Source organism: Salvelinus fontinalis, chromosome 8 (assembly GCF_029448725.1).
Source record: "Salvelinus fontinalis isolate EN_2023a chromosome 8, ASM2944872v1, whole genome shotgun sequence".
Taxonomy (NCBI): Eukaryota; Metazoa; Chordata; class Actinopteri; order Salmoniformes; family Salmonidae; genus Salvelinus; species Salvelinus fontinalis.
Window position 1 is genome coordinate 20,531,209 of NC_074672.1, and position 18,400 is coordinate 20,549,608.

The window sequence follows — 18,400 nt, forward strand, 5'->3', positions numbered from 1 at the left end:
TGGGCTGAGCGGGAACTGTACTTCCTCAGTGGTAGCGAGGCGAGCAGGCCAGAGGTGGATGAACGCAGTGCCCTTGTTTGGGTGTAGGGCCTGATCAGAGCCTGAAGGTACTGAGGTGCCGTTCCCCTCACAGCTCCGTAGGCAAGCACCATGGTCTTGTAGCGGATGCGAGCTTCAACTGGAAGCCAGTGGAGAGAGCGGAGGAGCGGGGTGACGTGAGAGAACTTGGGAAGGTTGAACACCAGACGGGCTGCGGCGTTCTGGATGAGTTGTAGGGGTTTAATGGCACAGGCAGGGAGCCCAGCCAACAGCGAGTTGCAGTAATCCAGACGGGAGATGACAAGTGCCTGGATTAGGACCTGCGCCGCTTCCTGTGTGAGGCAGGGTCGTACTCTGAGGATGTTGTAGAGCATGAACCTACAGGAACGGGCCACCGCCTTGATGTTAGTTGAGAACGACAGGGTGTTGTCCAGGATCACGCCAAGGTTCTTAGCGCTCTGGGAGGAGGACACAATGGAGTTGTCAACCGTGATGGCGAGATCATGGAACGGGCAGTCCTTCCCCGGGAGGAAGAGCAGCTCCGTCTTGCCGAGGTTCAGCTTGAGGTGGTGATCCGTCATCCACACTGATATGCCTGCCAGACATGCAGAGATGCGATTCGCCACCTGGTCATCAGAAGGGGGAAAGGAGAAGACTAATTGTGTGTCGTCTGCATAGCAATGATAGGAGAGACCATGTGAGGTTATGACAGAGCCAAGTGACTTGGTGTATAGCGAGAATAGGAGAGGGCCTAGAACAGAGCCCTGGGGGACACCAGTGGTGAGAGCGCGTGGTGAGGAGACAGATTCTCGCCACGCCACCTGGTAGGAGCGACCTGTCAGGTAGGACGCAATCCAAGCGTGGGCCGCGCCGGAGATGCCCAACTCGGAGAGGGTGGAGAGGAGTATCTGATGGTTCACAGTATCGAAGGCAGCCGATAGGTCTAGAAGGATGAGAGCAGAGGAGAGAGAGTTAGCTTTAGCAGTGCGGAGCGCCTCCGTGATACAGAGAAGAGCAGTCTCAGTTGAATGACTAGTCTTGAAACCTGACTGATTTGGATCAAGAAGGTCATTCTGAGAGAGATAGCAGGAGAGCTGGCCAAGGACGGCACGTTCAAGAGTTTTGGAGAGAAAAGAAAGAAGGGATACTGGTCTGTAGTTGTTGACATCGGAGGGATCGAGTGTAGGTTTTTTCAGAAGGGGTGCAACTCTCGCTCTCTTGAAGACGGAAGGGACGTAGCCAGCGGTCAAGGATGAGTTGATGAGCGAGGTGAGGTAAGGGAGAAGGTCTCCGGAAATGGTCTGGAGAAGAGAGGAGGGGATAGGGTCAAGCGGGCAGGTTGTTGGGCGGCCGGCCGTCACAAGACGCGAGATTTCATCTGGAGAGAGAGGGGAGAAAGAGGTCAGAGCACAGGGTAGGGCAGTGTGAGCAGAACCAGCGGTGTCGTTTGACTTAGCAAACGAGGATCGGATGTCGTCGACCTTCTTTTCGAAATGGTTGACGAAGTCGTCTGCAGAGAGGGAGGAGGGGGGGGGAGGGGGAGGAGGATTCAGGAGGGAGGAGAAGGTGGCAAAGAGCTTCCTAGGGTTAGAGGCAGATGCTTGGAATTTAGAGTGGTAGAAAGTGGCTTTAGCAGTAGAGGCAGAAGAGGAAAATGTAGAGAGGAGGGAGTGAAAGGATGCCAGGTCCGCAGGGAGGCGAGTTTTCCTCCATTTCCGCTCGGCTGCCCGGAGCCCTGTTCTGTGAGCTCGCAATGAGTCGTCGAGCCACGGAGCGGGAGGGGAGGACCGAGCCGGCCTGGAGGATAGGGGACATAGAGAGTCAAAGGATGCAGAAAGGGAGGAGAGGAGGGTTGAGGAGGCAGAATCAGGAGATCGGTTGGAGAAGGTTTGAGCAGAGGGAAGAGATGATAGGATGGAAGAGGAGAGAGTAGCGGGGGAGAGAGAGCGAAGGTTGGGACGGCGCAATACCATCCGAGTAGGGGCAGTGTGGGAAGTGTTGGATGAGAGCGAGAGGGAAAAGGATACAAGGTAGTGGTCGGAGACTTGGAGGGGAGTTGCAATGAGGTTAGTGGAAGAACAGCATCTAGTAAAGATGAGGTCAAGCGTATTGCCTGCCTTGTGAGTAGGGGGGAAGGTGAGAGGGTGAGGTCAAAAGAGGAGAGGAGTGGAAAGAAGGAGGCAGAGAGGAATGAGTCAAAGGTAGACGTGGGGAGGTTAAAGTCACCCAGAACTGTGAGAGGTGAGCCGTCCTCAGGAAAGGAGCTTATCAAGGCATCAAGCTCATTGATGAACTCTCCGAGGGAACCTGGAGGGCGATAAATGATAAGGATGTTAAGCTTGAAAGGGCTGGTAACTGTGACAGCATGGAATTCAAAGGAGGCGATAGACAGATGGGTAAGGGGAGAAAGAGAGAATGACCACTTGGGAGAGATGAGGATCCCGGTGCCACCACCCCGCTGACCAGAAGCTCTCGGGGTGTGCGAGAACACGTGGGCAGACGAAGAGAGAGCAGTAGGAGTAGCAGTGTTATCTGTGGTGAGCCATGTTTCCGTCAGTGCCAAGAAGTCGAGGGACTGGAGGGAAGCATAGGCTGAGATGAACTCTGCCTTGTTGGCCGCAGATCGGCAGTTCCAGAGGCTACCGGAGACCTGGAACTCCACGTGGGTCGTGCGGGCTGGGACCACCAGGTTAGTGTGGCCGCGGCCACGCGGTGTGAAGCGTTTGTATGGTCTGTGCAGAGAGGAGAGAACAGGGATAGACAGACACATAGTTGACAGGCTACAGAAGAGGCTACGCTAATGCAAAGGAGATTGGAATGACAAGTGGACTACACGTCTCGAATGTTCAGAAAGTTAAGCTTACGTTGCAAAAATCTTATTGACTAAAATGATTAAAATGATACAGTACTGCTGGAGTAGGCTGGCTAGCAGTGGCTGCGTTGTTGACTTTGTTTGAACGTGTAGCTGGCCAGGTAGCCTCGGTAACTGGCCAGATAATTAGTCTAACTACACAATTGTCCTAGATACAAGGACAGCAAAGACAACTATGTAGCTAGCTAACACTAGCCAGCTAACACTACACTAATCAAATCGTTCCGTTGTAATGTAATAGTTTCTACAGTGCTGGTATTCGGTAGAAGTTGGCTAGCTAGCAGTGTTAGCAGTGTAAGCGGTGTTGACTAGCAGTATTGACTAGGTAGGGGAACGGCAGCGCGGCGGACGAAAATAGGTGGCTAGCTAACCGAAAATTACTCTAGACTCCACAGTTATCTTAGATACAAGGACAGCAAAGACAACTGTGTAACTAGCTAACAATACACTAATCAAGTCGTTCCGTTGTTCCGTTGAATGTAATAGATTCTACAGTGCTGCTATTCGGTAGCTAGCTAGCTAGCTAGCAGTGTTGATTACGTTACGTTACGTTAAAAGGACGAAAATAGCTGGCTAGCTAACCTAGAAAATCGCTCTAAACTACACAATTATCTTTGATACAAAGACGGCTATGTAGCTAGCTAGGATCAAACAAATCAAACCGTTGTACTGTAATGAAATGAAGTGAAAGTGTGATACTACCTGTGGAGCGGAGCGGAATGCGACCGGGTTGTTGAATGTACTATTGTACTATTCACTCATGCTGCCAAACATACCCTCGTAAAACTGACCATTCTACCGATCCTCGACATCGGCGATGTCATTTACAAAATAGGCTCCAACACTCTACTCAACAAATTGGATGCAGTCTATCACAGTGCCATCCATTTTGTCACCAAAGCCCCATATACTACCCACCACTGCGACCTGTACGCTCTCGTTGGCTGGCCCTCGCTTCATACTCGTCGCCAAAACCACTGGTTCCAGGTCATCTACAAGTCTCTGCTAGGTAAAGCCCTGCCTTATCTCAGCTCACTGGTCACCATAGCAGCACCCACCCATAGCACGCGCTCCAGCAGGTATATCTCGCTGGTCACCCCCAAAGCCAATTCTTCCTTTGGCCACCTTTCCTTCCAGTTCTCTGCTGCCAATGACTGGAACAAACTGCAAAAATCACTGAAGCTGGAGACTCATATCTCCCTCACTAGCTTTAAGCACCAGCTGTCAGAGCAGCTCACAGATCACTGCACCTGAACATAGCCCATCTGTAAATAGCCCATCCAACTACCTCATCCTCATACTGTATTTATTTATTTATTTATCTTGCTACTTTGCACCCCAGTATCTCTACTTGCACATTCATCTTCTGCACATCTACCATTCCAGTGTTTAATTGCAATGTTGTAATTACTTCGCCACCATGGCCTATTTATTGCCTTACCTCCCTTATCCTACCTCATTTGCACACACTGTATATAGACTTTTTCTACTGTATTATTGACTATGTTTATTTATTCCATGTGTAACTCTGTGTTGTTGTGTGTCAAACTACTTTTCTTTATCTTGGCCAGGTCGCAGTTGTAAATGAGAACTTGTTCTCAACTAGCCTACCTAGTTAAATAAAGGTGAAATAAATAAAAAATATATCCCCCATCTCCACCTCTAGTGCAGACACTGGGGAGGTCTGAAACGCCCCAATATTCTTAGTCTTTTCCCCTTTATGACATCTAGCCTTCTAATGAGGTCTGGGCTGCCTAACCATATGCAATACTGTCATAGTTTATTAAAGATCAGATGAATGCAATATACATGGTCCTCAATGAGGAACGGCCAGCCCCCCACTGCTTCCACGTCAGACAGCGCATTACATTTAGCCCCTTCTTATAAGGGCACAAGCGAGACCCAGATGCAGACACGGGAGGCAGATGGTTTGAGTCTTGATATTTATTTAACAATCCAAAAGGGGTAGGCAAGAGAATGGTCGTGGACAGGCCAAAGGTCAAAACCAGAGTCCAGGAGGTACAGAGTGGCAGGCAGGCTTGAGGTCAGGGCAGGCAGAATGGTCAGGCAGGCGGGTACGGAGTCCAGAAAACAGGCAAGGGTCAAGGAGGACTAGCAAAAGAGAATAGCAGCAGGAGTACGGGAAAACCGCTGGTTGACTTGAAAGGCATACAAGATGAACTGGCACAGAGACAGGAAACACAAGGATATTTACACCAGGGAAATAAGCGACACCCAGAGGGTGTGGAGACAATCACAAGACAGGTGAAATAGATCAGGGTGTGACAATTCTTACACTTTCCCACCACTCTCTCAATGTGTTCTGCCCAGGTCAGCCTAGTGTCAAAGTACACCTCAAGGAACCTGAAGGCCCCCACCCTCTCCAAGTTTCTCCCATATAACCTCAAGTGTACCTCATCTCCCACCTTCCTCCTGGTAAAGAACACTGTCTGAATCCTCACATTAATGCCCATCGCTCTCTCTCAACAATTGCTTCCTGTACCTTCCTGACTACTTATGGCACATTTCTTCCATAAGGCCCCATCATCTGCAAATAACGATCTCCCAATATACGGCCGCACCTGAGAGTAAACATCATCGATCATGATTGAGAACAACAGAGGACTAATCACGCTCCCCTGCGGTGTATTGTTATCCACCAGGTAGCTGCCTGATACAGATTTTCACCACCCTCACCTGAATAGACTTTCCAAACAGGAAATCCTTTATTTAGTTCATTCTTCCTCCAACCGCCATAATATTAAGCTTAATTAACAACCCCTCCTTCCACATCATATCATACACCTTCTCCACATAAAAAAACACAGCTACAACAGTCTCCTTGTTCACCTGAGCCTTCCTTCTAAGCAGAACACTGGGTCCATAGTTCCCATCCCCTTCATGAACCCACTCTGATGTGATGATACTAGCACACTGCTCTCCAGGAAGTAAGTTAACTTCTCAGAAATCATACGTTCCATAATCTTACATACAGTTGATGTCGGAAGTTTACACACACTTAGGTTGAAACTCGTTTTTCAATCACTCCACAAATTTCTTGTAGTTTTGGCAAGTCGGTTAGGACATCTACTTTGTGCATGAAACAAGTAATTTTTCCAACAATTGTTTACAGACAGATTATTTCACTGTATCACAATTCCAGTGGGTCAGAAGTTTACATACACTAAGTTGACTGTGCCTTTAAACAGCTTGGAAAATTCCAGGAAATGATGTCATGGCTTTATAAGATTCTGATAGGCTAATTGACATCATTTGAATCAATTGGAGATGTACCTGTGGATGTATTTCAAGGTCTACCTTCAAACCCAGTGCCTCTTTGCTTGACATCATGGGAAAATCAAAAGAAATCAGCCAAGACCTCAGAAAAACAATTGTAGACCTCCACAAGTCTTGTTCTTAGGTGGGGGCAATTTCCAAACACCTGAAGGTACCACGTTCATCTGTACAAACAATAGTACGCAAGTATAAACACCATGGGACCACGAAGGAGACGCGTTCTGTCTCCTAGAGATGAACATACTTTGGTGCGAAAAGTGCAAATCAATCCCAGAATAACAGCAAAGGACCTTGTGAAGATGCTGGAGGAAACAGTATCAATGTCCACAGTAAAACGAGTTCTATATCGACATAACCTGAAAAACCGCTCAGCAAGGAAGAAGCCACTGCTCCAAAACCGCCATAAAAAAGCCAGACTACGGTTTGCAACTGCACATGGGGAAAAATATCATACTTTTTGGAGAAATGTCCTCTGGTCTGATGAAACAAAAATATAACTGTTTGGCCATAATGACCATCGTTATGTTTGGAGATAAAAGGGGGAGGTTTGCAAGCCGAAAAACACCATCCCAACCGTGAAGCACGGGGGTGGCAGCATCATGTTGTGGAGGTGCTTTGCTGCAGGAGGGACTGGTGCACTTCACAAAATAGATGGCATCAAGATGGAGGAAAATTATGTGGATATATTGAAGCAACATCTCAAGACATCAGTCAGGGAGTTAAAGCTTGGTTGCAAATGGGTCTTCCAAATGGACAATGACCCCAAGCATACTTCCAAAGTTGTGGCAAAATGGCTTCAGGACAACAAAGTCAAGGTATTGGAGTGGCCATCACAAAGCCCTGACCTCTATCCTATAAAACATTTGTGGGCAGAACTGAAAAAATGTGTGCAAGAAAGGAGCCCTAAAAACCTGACTCAGTTACACCAGCTCTGTCAGGAGGAATGGCCCAAAATTGACCCAACTCATTGTGGGAAGCTTGTGGAAGGCAACCCAAAATGTTTGACCCAAGTTAAACAATTTGAAGCCAATGCTACCAAATACTAATTGAGTGTATGTAAACTTCTGACCCACTGGGAATGTGATGAAAGAAATAAAAGCTGAAATAAGTCATTCTCTCTACTATTATTCCTACATTTCACATTCTTAAAATAAATTGGTGATCCTAACTGACCTAAGACAGGGAATTTTTTACTAGGATTAAATGTCAGGAATTGTGAAAACTGAGTTTAAATGTATTTGGCTAAGGTGTGTAAACTTCCGACTTCAACTGTATGTGTAGATGACTGACACAATCTAAATTTGATAAATTATATACAGTGGGGCAAAAAAGTATTTAGTCAGCCACCAATTGTGCAAATTCTCCCACTTAAAAAGATGAGAGAGGCATGTAATTTTCATCATAGGTACACTTCAACTATGACAGACAAAATGAGAAAAAAAATCCAGAAAATCACATTGTAGGATTCTTTATGAATTTATTTGCAAATTTTGGTGGAAAATAAGGATTTGGTCAATAACAAAAGTTTATCTCAATACTTTGTTATATACCGTTTGTTGGCAATGCCAGAGGTCAAACGTTTTCTGTAAGTCTTCACAAGCTTTTCACACACTGTTGCTGGTATTTTGGCCCATTCCTCCATGCAGATCTCCTCTAGAGCAGTGATGTTTTGGGGCTGTTGCTGGGCAACACGGACTTTCAACTCCCTCCAAAGATTTTCTATGGGGTTGAGATCTGGAGACTGGCTAGGCCACTCCAGGACCTTGAAATGCTTCTTACGAAGCCACTCCTTCGTTGCCCGGGCGGTGTGTTTGGGATCATTGTCATGCTGAAAGACCCAGCCATGTTTCATCTTCAATGCCCTTGCTGATGGAAGGAGGTTTTCACTCAAAATCTCACGATACATGGCCCCATTCATTCTTTCCTTTACACGGATCAGTCGTCCTGGTCCCTTTGCAGAAAAACAGCCCCAAAGCATGTGGTTTCCACCCCCATGCTTCACAGTAGGTATGGTGTTCTTTGGATGCAACTCAGCATTCTTTGTCCTCCAAACACGACGAGTTGAGTTTTTACCAAAAAAGTTATATTTTGGTTTCATCTGACCATATGACATTCTCCCAATCTTCTTCTGGATCATCCAAATGGTCTCTAGCAAACTTCAGACGGGCCTGGACATGTACTGGCTTAAGCAGGGGAACACGTCTGGCACTGCAGGATTTGAGTCCCTGGCGGCGTAGTGTGTTACTGATGGTAGGCTTTGTTACTTTGGTCCCAGCTCTCTGCAGGTCATTCACTAGGTCCCCCCGTGTGGTTCTGGGATTTTTGCTCACCGTTCTTGTGATCATTTTGACCCCACGGGGTGAGATCTTGCGTGGAGCCCCAGATCGAGGGAGATTATCAGTGGTCTTGTATGTCTTCCATTTCCTAATAATTTCTCCCACTGTTGATTTCTTCAAACCAAGCTGCTTACCTATTGCAGATTCAGTCTTCCCAGCCTGGTGCAGGTCTACAATTATGTTTTTGGTGTCCTTTGACAGCTCTTTGGTCTTGGCCATAGTGGAGTTTGGAGTGTGACTGTTTGAGGTTTTGGACAGGTGTCTTTTATACTGATAACAAGTTCAAACAGGTGCCATTAATACAGGTAACGAGTGGAGGACAGAGGAGCCTCTTAAAGAAGAAGTTACAGGTCTGTGAGAGCCAGAAATCTTGCTTGTTTGTAGGTGACCAAATACTTATTTTCCACCATAATTTGCAAATAAATTCATTAAAAATCCTACACTGTGATTTTCTGGATTTTTTTTTCTCATTTTGTCTGTCATAGTTGAAGTGTCCCTATGATGAAAATTACAGGCCTGTCTCAACTTTTTAAGTGGGAGAACTTGCACAATTGGTGGCTGACTAAATCTTTTTTTGCCCCACTATTCAGGCTGTCGCACAACAAAATGTGGAAAAAGTCAAGGGGTGTGAATACTTTCTGATGGCCTTGTATTTCACCTCCACGTCATCAAATTTTCTAGGTCATTAAAAGCTCTAATTTGTGAACGTCTCTGTGGTCATATAGCTGTCATAGATGGTCCCTAATTTAGAGAATCTCTGATGCTATAAATGCTTTTGCGTTTACCAAAGGCAGTGTTTTTCGTAATTGTGGTCCAACCAATTTAAAAGTGCACATTCACTTCCATAACATTTTTTTCTAGGCTACCAGGATGTTAGATAAACATGCACAATAATACAGGATACCCTTACAACAATTCACTGCCGTTAAATGCAGTAAAACTGCAGTACAGTGAAATAATGGTTGTTTAATTAATAGTATCTGGTTGCTTGCTGTGTGTGTTGACTTGTAATGGTAATCTTTTGTGTTAGCTAATTGCACTGTTTATTGTGCTGCAGATTGTTCTTCTGTTGCACTGAATGCTGTTTTGGTGTTCTTTTATGACTAAATCATTTTGTTTTCACAATTGAGCAAATAACACATATGTCAATCTGTTTTATTTCAATCTCCTACTACAATCCACCAGGATTTACAAAACCCTCTTTTTCATCGGTTTTATTTCCATCAATAATTTGTACAAAATTATATTTGCCCTTAAAGTGGCAATCAGCAGTTGCTACATCCATTTTTGGACTTATAAATGAATGATATGTACCCATTGTTTCTTGAAAAATATAACTTAGAAATGTCTCATGAAATTAGTTCAACTGTCTTTCCCCATCAGAACCCAAAATATAAGCTTGTTTTACTCTAATGTTCATAAACATAAAATGTAAACAAACACTATATAGCCTCAAAACATGGTTAAAACTATAATCATTTCATTCATAGCTCTGTAGCTCTGTTACATTTCTCCAGCCCCATTCCTCAGCTTTTTACCGAATTAGGGGTTGGGGCGGCCGCTTTGTTATTGTTTCTACTGCTGATTGCCACTTTAAAGCAATTAACATATTGCATGCAGTAATTGTATTTTAATTTCAGTAGCTAAATAAGGAGGTAGGCATATCAGTTACAGCTAAAACTTTGATTTGAATCTGTGCTTCATGCGTAGCAATATGTCTCTGCCCACAGGCAGCCTGCTTGCTGAAGCACATCATCAACATTCCATATGGCAGTTGGGACAGAGTGCCCAGTAGGCTACACAACAACACAGCTGGAAAACAACTACAGTTTTATTGGTAGTCCCTGTTCCCTTGCATTCTTGTTTTACTTTTGTAAGTAAAACGGTGGTTTGTTGGGGAGAAGAACGTCAAGAAAATATTTGCTTGCTAGCTAACGTTAGCAAATTTAGCTGGCTAATTTAAGATAGCTAATGTTAGTTCTCTGGCTAATCCTAATTTTTACCTGTTGTAGCCGTTAGTTGTAGCTAGCTTGCTAACGTTTTGATATCTATTTAGTTAATGACAGTAAGTGTGTGAGATATGATCACAATAACTTTAGAAAACATTGTCATGCTAGCTGTGTGTGTGAATGTGTATATGTGTTCTGTGTGAGAGATGATCACAATGTAGAGAGAGAGAGAGAGAGATATTTGGTGAATGTGACAAATACAATTGGATTTGATCGTTAACTTTTTTTCTCTGCATCAGGTCTCACTGAGACTAGATTCCCCAAGAGACATGCTATTCACTGCCCATGATTGCATGATCTTACACTCTTACAAAAAAGGTGCTATGTAGAACCTAAAAGGGTTCATTGGCTGTCCCCATAGGAGAACCCTTTTGGTTCCAGGTAGAACTCTTTTGGGTTCGATGTATAATCAAAAAGGTCTCTCCTAATGGGAACATCTGAAGAACTTTTTTGGAAAGCTTTTTTATAAGTATGTAGTGTAAGTAGATCCAATTGAAATAGCGTCGCTTCTAATAATATACGTTTGTAAAGCAAAGAAAATACTATTTTAATTATCCTTTTTTCCCAGGTGCAAAACCCTTGTGTCCTGATTCAACAGGCACTTCCCTTGGTGAGTCATGTAAAGTTCCTACCATTTCTCTCTTGCTCATTCTACATGTCGGTCACTCAAACACGTGCGCCGTTGTAGAGAAGAGGAAGCGATTTGCCAATTACACCCATTTCTAACAATGTTTGTTACAGGAATGGTTATATGGCCTCTATTTAGAAATGAGGCTTTACGCCCTGTTTTATGTCACACATTCATTTATTCGTATATCTAAAATTGGTGTTGTGCGCTAACGTCATGTTGGAAAATGTTCTACTTAATTACTTGTTGTAGAAAGATGATGCCACCTTCAAGTGCTATCTGAGTTATCGGAAGCCCCTAGTTCCCAGTGGGAAATTTCATTCGATTGACCCTCCAAGTTAGAATTACAAGTGACAAAACTCTAAGAAAATTGTTACCCGAGTTGTCATTTCACCACTGACATTTTGCCTTTTCAACCAAAAGATTACAACAAATATTTTTTTAAATAAATACAACCTTAACAATATGGATAATGTAGCTATTCCGACCATATTCTTCAGGTTTATTGGTTGAAGAAATGTTCCTACTTCAAAAGCACTTGACCACAATCATGTTGGACTTACCACTTCCCAGTTTCCTATTTCCCACGAGTATGTGAAGCCGTATCAGAATCAACCAATAGGAAGCTCTACCAAATAACTTACGTTAATTTTTTGGGAGAATCTCAATTGCACACTCCTCGCGTCCTCTCTCCTTGTCTCCTTCTCAACACCTATTGGAGAAGGTCAAAAGGGAGGAACCTCTGGCTTTCGTATCCAATGGGGTTTGAGAAGGTGGCAAGGAGAAAGGACTCCAGGAGAATGCAATTGAGATTCTCGCTTTATCTCGGAGGTCCTGAATTTCCGACATGACTTGAACGCGGCATTGGTTTGTTTGTCTGAGGTCAATAGGCCTACCATCTAGATGTCAGTAGGGGGTGCTCTATGATACATTTTGCTTCTCTGCATTTACACTATTCACACACTGACAATTCATATCCACATATTTTAATGGTAATCACAATTCTTTATTCTTTCAAAAGAAACAACCCTCACAGTGTCTAACTAGTATACCATATGAACAACCCCTTATCAATAGAATAGAATGTGCTTGATTTGTAAATAATGACCAGTAGTATCTAAATGGTCCTCTTTATCTAATTTATTTATGTATGTTTCACTATTTGCATCTCTCAAAGAGGAGTTGGTTAATGGGGATAGTGTAATCACCAGTGACAAGTCTAAGAAGGTATAGCTACAGTCAGGTAAATGAGATTATAAGGTACGTCTGTCCATAGAAAAGTTAATCTGTAGAATAGATGATATAGTAGGGAATTTTGTTAGTCTCCCATCATTACCCTGAAAGAGATTCAAGGGAAAATGTTATTGACGTTAAGGATACAATCAAGATCATCAGTTCTAACAATCCAAGCCAGATGACTGAAGAGTTTTGCATCATCCATTCTCAACAGTATATATGCCATCAGGGGTTGGCCCTTCTGTGTCCATTATAGCCCTTTATATCTCAAGTATACAAACTACCTGATCAGGCCATGTTCTCTTGAAGTAGTGTGGGACTAAAGGGTTTGATCCTTCCAGGCTCCTGATTCGAAAGGAATCTAATCTAGAAACATGATCTACATTCTGGAGCCTATGCTGTGCCAGTGCATTGCAAAGATGTCTTTAACACATTTCACTGTAACGATTAAAGATAGATGATAAAATGAAATCTTAGTCTGATTTCCCTCCACTTATATCTTCAATCAATATGGTGAAATGTGTTAAAGATCTTTGCAATTGACTAAGACCAATTCACCAACCCTGAATGACACGAGACAGAATATAGCCATCTCCACCCACTGACAGAAAACAGATTGTGATTGGTACTGTGATCTCAATAGGATCTTTGCATGACTCTGAGCTATGAGGATGGCCATTCAAAGAGATATGGTTCATGCATTTAGGGTATAACAAATAGCCAACTACAGCGATCATCTGTAATATTAACATCTGAGCTAATATTACATATAGAAATGAGTATAATAGAACAGTATAATGATGGTGACAAGGAAATGTACTGTAACAAAGGGATGTTTAATGATTTCTTTGGACAATGAAATGTACATGTCCGTAGTTTCCCAGTTCTAATTCTCTCTATTCTTTGACATTATGAGCTAAAAATACAAAACTGACTGTGGATCAGATCAGCACATTGGGGGCAGCCATGTGACAAAGGTGTTGACCATATTGGGGGGAGAGCCAGCTCTTCAAGGGGACAAGTAGTACTGAGATCCTGATTTTGCAGATGATCCATTTCTAAATTCCAAATCAATCCCTCACATAGGTTTATGCATAACGTCACATCACCTTTGATCAGAGGTTATTTGCTTCAGTTAGACTGGGTGGAATTTCTTGCACCATATTGCTTTATTTATTTTTATTTAACTAGGCAAGTCAGTTAAGAACAAATTCTTATTTACAATGACGGCCTACAACCTGTCCAATAGTTTCAGATCTACAGGAGTACCTTGGTTAGGGGCTTGATTTGGAATTCAGAGAATGAGTGGAACGTTAAGATTCATTTGTGAAAATTAACTTTCATGTTATGAGAAATGCAAAGCTGAAAGCTCATTTACATACATGTTATTGTCCTGCTATAGTGGGAATAAGCCTGTTTTTCAGTGATGCTGAAATGTTTCTCTTGAAAAGGCATTTAATTCCACACCATCCCAGTACAATGGTCAATCCTGTGCAGCACCATCAACTCTCCAAACCCAGAAAAATACCAATAACCATTATGGCACAGGTCAAACATAAATTCATAACAGGTCACATGAAATGTCTCATACAAAATAAAATGCTTAAAAAGAATGTACCCTAGTCCCTGAATCTCCTCAATGTGCATTTTTCTGTATACAGGAATGAAATGTCAAGCTGCCAGACACTAATATAACTACAATAATTCAGCTGGAGCATAGTCTGAAACACGTCAACAAAACAGGAATAGTACTTGACTAGACACCAATACTTTGATTCACACCTTTTGAATGCACAGATGGGTGATACTTATGCAAATACATTTCTTTATAATGTATGGTATGTATTCATTCTTTTGGATCATTAATCATTTCAGACAGTTTGAGTTAAGGCTTTGACCAATCAAGTAGTGGTTATTAATGGGGTATGATGACCAAAGTGCTGTTATGGTTTTGACTGTTTGTGTTAAGTGACTGAGCGCTCACCCTGAGAAAACTCAGCCCAGTCAGAAAACAACCACTAGTCTAAGAATTAGACTGGAGGAAGCAGTATCGTGGAAGCTCCTCACAGCACATTGCATGACTAGGTACACTCATTACATATCGTTTGGCTATTACCTATCGCTTCAGATCTGAGAAAAAAAATGAACATTTAGAGGCTAGGGGTTGTTTTTTTTGACTGGACATCAGAATCATTTTTACGTTGCCATCTCAAATGTCCCATTTTACTTACACTAGTTGTCTCCCAAAACAACTTGCAGAGCTCTGGCCTATGCAGGTGAAAATAAATCAGTCTTTGTAATCAGGGAAGACAGGGAGCTTATAGTCGATTCCCTTTCTGAATCAAATTGGAGCGATTCTGCCTGGAGTCCTTGTAAAGGAGGTTGAGTGGGAAACTGGGAATGTAATAAATAGAGATACACATGGTCCCCTGCACCAAATAAGTAGGGAAACAGAAGGGCGCTGACTTGATCTGGAGTAAACAGTTGGAGTGGAAGGTGCAGTCATCAAGTTATTTTCAATGTATTCTACATTCCTACTGTAGCACACATCAACTGGCCATAGTAATCTCTCTTCTTCCCTAAAAGGGCATATAAGACTTAAAACATGAGTCTGCACAGACACTGACAGACAGCACAGTGTGTGTTTGTGAGTGAGAGTTAATGATTGCATCATGTGCAAATATCATCATGACAGTACATGTACCTGTTCTATAAAAAAATAACTTAGTACTGAACACTGGACCTTGTCTAACAATCTGATAAAGAACATTTAAAAAAAAGACCCATCCTACTAATAACCAGTGTGAGATAGATCTAATGCTACGGTCTTCCTCTGGTCTTCTGACTGTGTTCTACCTCTGTACACGACAACCCCATCATCTCATATAGATTTAATTCCATACACATTAAAGCCTATCGTCCACAACCAATGCAGTGGCAGCCTAATACAAAGTGAGAAGAGGAAGACTGTGTGTGGACCGGGAGTGAGTACACCTGTGTGTATCCTGAGTGTGGTGGTACGTAGCTCGTAAACGAGAGAGCCCAGTCCAGCTCGCAGACTCAGAAGCAGTGAGGGGGTGAGAAGAAAGTAAACTTCTGGGATACCAAGATTCTTCAGCTCACAAGGAATAAGGATGTCCTTTTATCCAAGATACTTGCACATTTAAGACAGTCTTGATATATTTTAGGAGAAAACAATACTTAATATAATATTAATAGTACTAAATGTCTGTTCAGGTCTCTGTCTCCATGGCAGCCAGGAAGGAAAAAGTTTTGCATTGTTCTGCATTTTTTGCGGTCCTGTGCTCTCCTCCTATCGGACGCTGCGCTGAAATTAGGGGACCGACCTCTCCGCCCCTGGGTGTTTCTCTACTGTGTTTGAGGCTGTTCCTTCATGGGGAGCAAGGTGTGTGTGTGTTCACTAGTGTGTGTGGGGGGGGAGCAGGGTGCCAATGGTGGTACATTCTCAGAGGCGTGTCTGGGCCTCGGGGACGTAGATCTCAATGCTGTCTGAGCTTTCCGTGGCAGAGTTCTGTCGTACGGACACCGCACGTTTAGCCGCCATCAGGCGTTTCCTGGCCTCCTGCCGCTGCTTGTCCACCGCTGAATCTATGCTCCGGTCCTTCCCAGGGCTCAGCTTGGGCTTGGATGTCTTCTTTGGCACAACGGGGGGTGCAGGCTTCTTCTCTTCCTGATGATGAGAGAGAGACTAGGATGAAGGGTTTGCTTTGCAACATCTCATTAAGAATATCTGTTAGGATGTAAACAGGATCTATTGAGGTGATATGTGGTGTGATTCCAATACCTTCTGCTCCGGCAGCTGCCAGTTGTTTGCCTTGAGTTGCCAGAGCTCATCAAACTTGACACTGATGTCCTCTACAGAGAGCTGCAGTAGGTCCCAGAACCCTGCCAGGTCCTGAGCTGTGGGCTGAGGGTTGGCATTCACATTCTAACAGACAGCAAGAAGGACAGCGCAGGTTTAAAATGTGAAGGGCTGATGGGCTTGTCTAGACACAGTGACATTACATAACAGGAGGAGAAAAGTACCGCTTGTGTAGTGTGGCTAGATGGTATCTGTACTTTCCATAATTATTGTATGTGCGTATCATTTGTAAAAATATATATTTTGAGTACAAGGAAAATGGCATGGTGTCTTGCAAGCACATGTGGGCTAGGCACCAGTAGGTGTATGACAAATAAATAATATAAAATGAATCATAACATTATTCACTTTCAGGAAGATTTAGCATCAATGAGTAATTTGTTACAGAAATGGGTGTTGCCTCATTGCCTAGCATAAAAATGCCTCCCTCTGGTATGCATGTATTTTGACACCAGGGGGAACTCTTAAAATCAACCTCTGCATGCCAAGACACTCAAAACAGCATATTGAAATGTGCCAGATCAACAGGGATTTTGAAGGGTTAGTGCCACTCACAAGGTTCTCGTCACAGAGTCCTCTGAACTGCTGGAACTTCTGGGCTATGAGGAGTTGGGCACTGCCCACTGCACTGCGGACTGTGCCCATCACTACACAGATAACAGCCAGTCAGCCATCACAACCTCAACAACATGCAGGTAGTTAAACATTATTCAAATTGGGCAGACACCAATATTTAGTGAATTCATCTAGTTTGAGGATAATGAAAATGCTGTTAAAAATGGTATGGTTATGTGACCTTCATTTGACATGAATCCGGGTCCTCAGCTACCATTTTCATTCCAGTGTGGAATTTACATTGCTAGTGACACACTTCATCCTTTTTTAAAGGACCTTATACACTGTTAAACTTCAGTCTAACATTTGCATAATAAAGTAAGTCTATACAGTACAGGTCCAGTGAGAAAAGAGCGGATGAACAATCTGATGTGGGAGTCAATCGTGTTCATTACACAATCATTAAATCCCTGCAATACAGGTGGAGGAATATTATCTGTCTGCCTGAGACAGATCATAGGAAGATCAAAGAGATTAAATGTCTACAGTAGCTCTAGAGTGCTGAAGGGAAGCTCCGATCCACTAGATAATGAGCAGCGTTAGCTGCTAACCATTAGCATGTCCTGCCCTGGCATCTACAATCGCTAACAGCAGTTGATAAGGACTGTCTTGTCTTAGGGTTTCAGAGACGAGGACATATTTTCAATGCCAAATCCACTGATAGATTCTCTCTAATTTCCTTTAGTCAAATACTGCTATTGAACTGATTTGGTCTACTGTATACAGTGCGTATGATTGCCTGTCTCTTACTCTCCGAAAGCCCCTGTATTCCTATCAGAGTGAGTATAGTATGTCTCGTATACATTTAGCTAGAGTGAGTATGGTGTACTGTGTGTCTCGTACCCTCCTCTGAGATGTTCTTGTCTTTGGTCTCCTGCTCCATCTGTTGACACCAGCCTTCCATGCGTGCCGTCTCAGCCTGTAGAAGTTTGAGAAACCAGTTGCCGTCCCGGAGGCAGGTGCTGGGTGCGGCCGCATCTCCCTGGGCACTGCCGTTTCCACTCACCAAGCTAGGGTCCGGAGGGGGCAGGAAGGAGGGATCCAAGGTCGGGTCCAGGCTCTCTGGGAGGGAGGCGGATGCTCTAGCCGGGAAAGAGGGATGTTTAGGGGGCTGCCGCACCACCGCACACTCCTTACCGTTGGAAGCAGCGGGGTCGGGGTCTAGCAGCTGGCTGTTGCAGTGGACTGTACTGTTGTTTTCTGAGGTAGGGGCGTCTTGTTTAGAGTCTTGAGGCTCTGTCTCTGTCTCCTGTCTGGAAGCCATGCTGCTGGCCCGGCTGAGTCTGGACGGAGACACACGGATTAGTATTGGTGCAGGTCGGAGATCATTCACTGTGGATGTAGAAAAGGTCGACCTTGGGGCCTGACGACCAACACATCACTGCGCCACCTCTGTCCGCACGGTGTTCCAGAGAATACTGGAACACCGAGGGCTTGATTCTACTAGATCTGTACTAGCCGACATTGGCATAGTGGTTGTTTTGC

The 18,400-nt window shown here is 43.8% G+C and overlaps 1 protein-coding gene across 9 annotated transcripts in view; it reads right to left on the reverse strand.

The window, feature by feature from the left end:
- Positions 1–12,151: 12,151 nt before the first annotated feature.
- The window catches only part of LOC129860845 (disks large-associated protein 4-like), a 159,725-nt gene continuing 153,476 nt past the window's right edge, over positions 12,152–18,400 (reverse strand). For all 9 annotated transcript variants that reach the window (XM_055931690.1, XM_055931689.1, XM_055931684.1 and 6 more), the window contains 4 exons: positions 17,759–18,198; positions 16,856–16,947; positions 16,223–16,366; positions 12,152–16,108 (listed from right to left, as the gene is read on the reverse strand). In XM_055931690.1, coding sequence (XP_055787665.1) covers positions 15,884–16,108; positions 16,223–16,366; positions 16,856–16,947; positions 17,759–18,198 — 901 coding nt within the window. In that variant the 3' untranslated portion in view covers positions 12,152–15,883. The remainder of the gene's footprint in view (positions 16,109–16,222; positions 16,367–16,855; positions 16,948–17,758; positions 18,199–18,400) is intronic.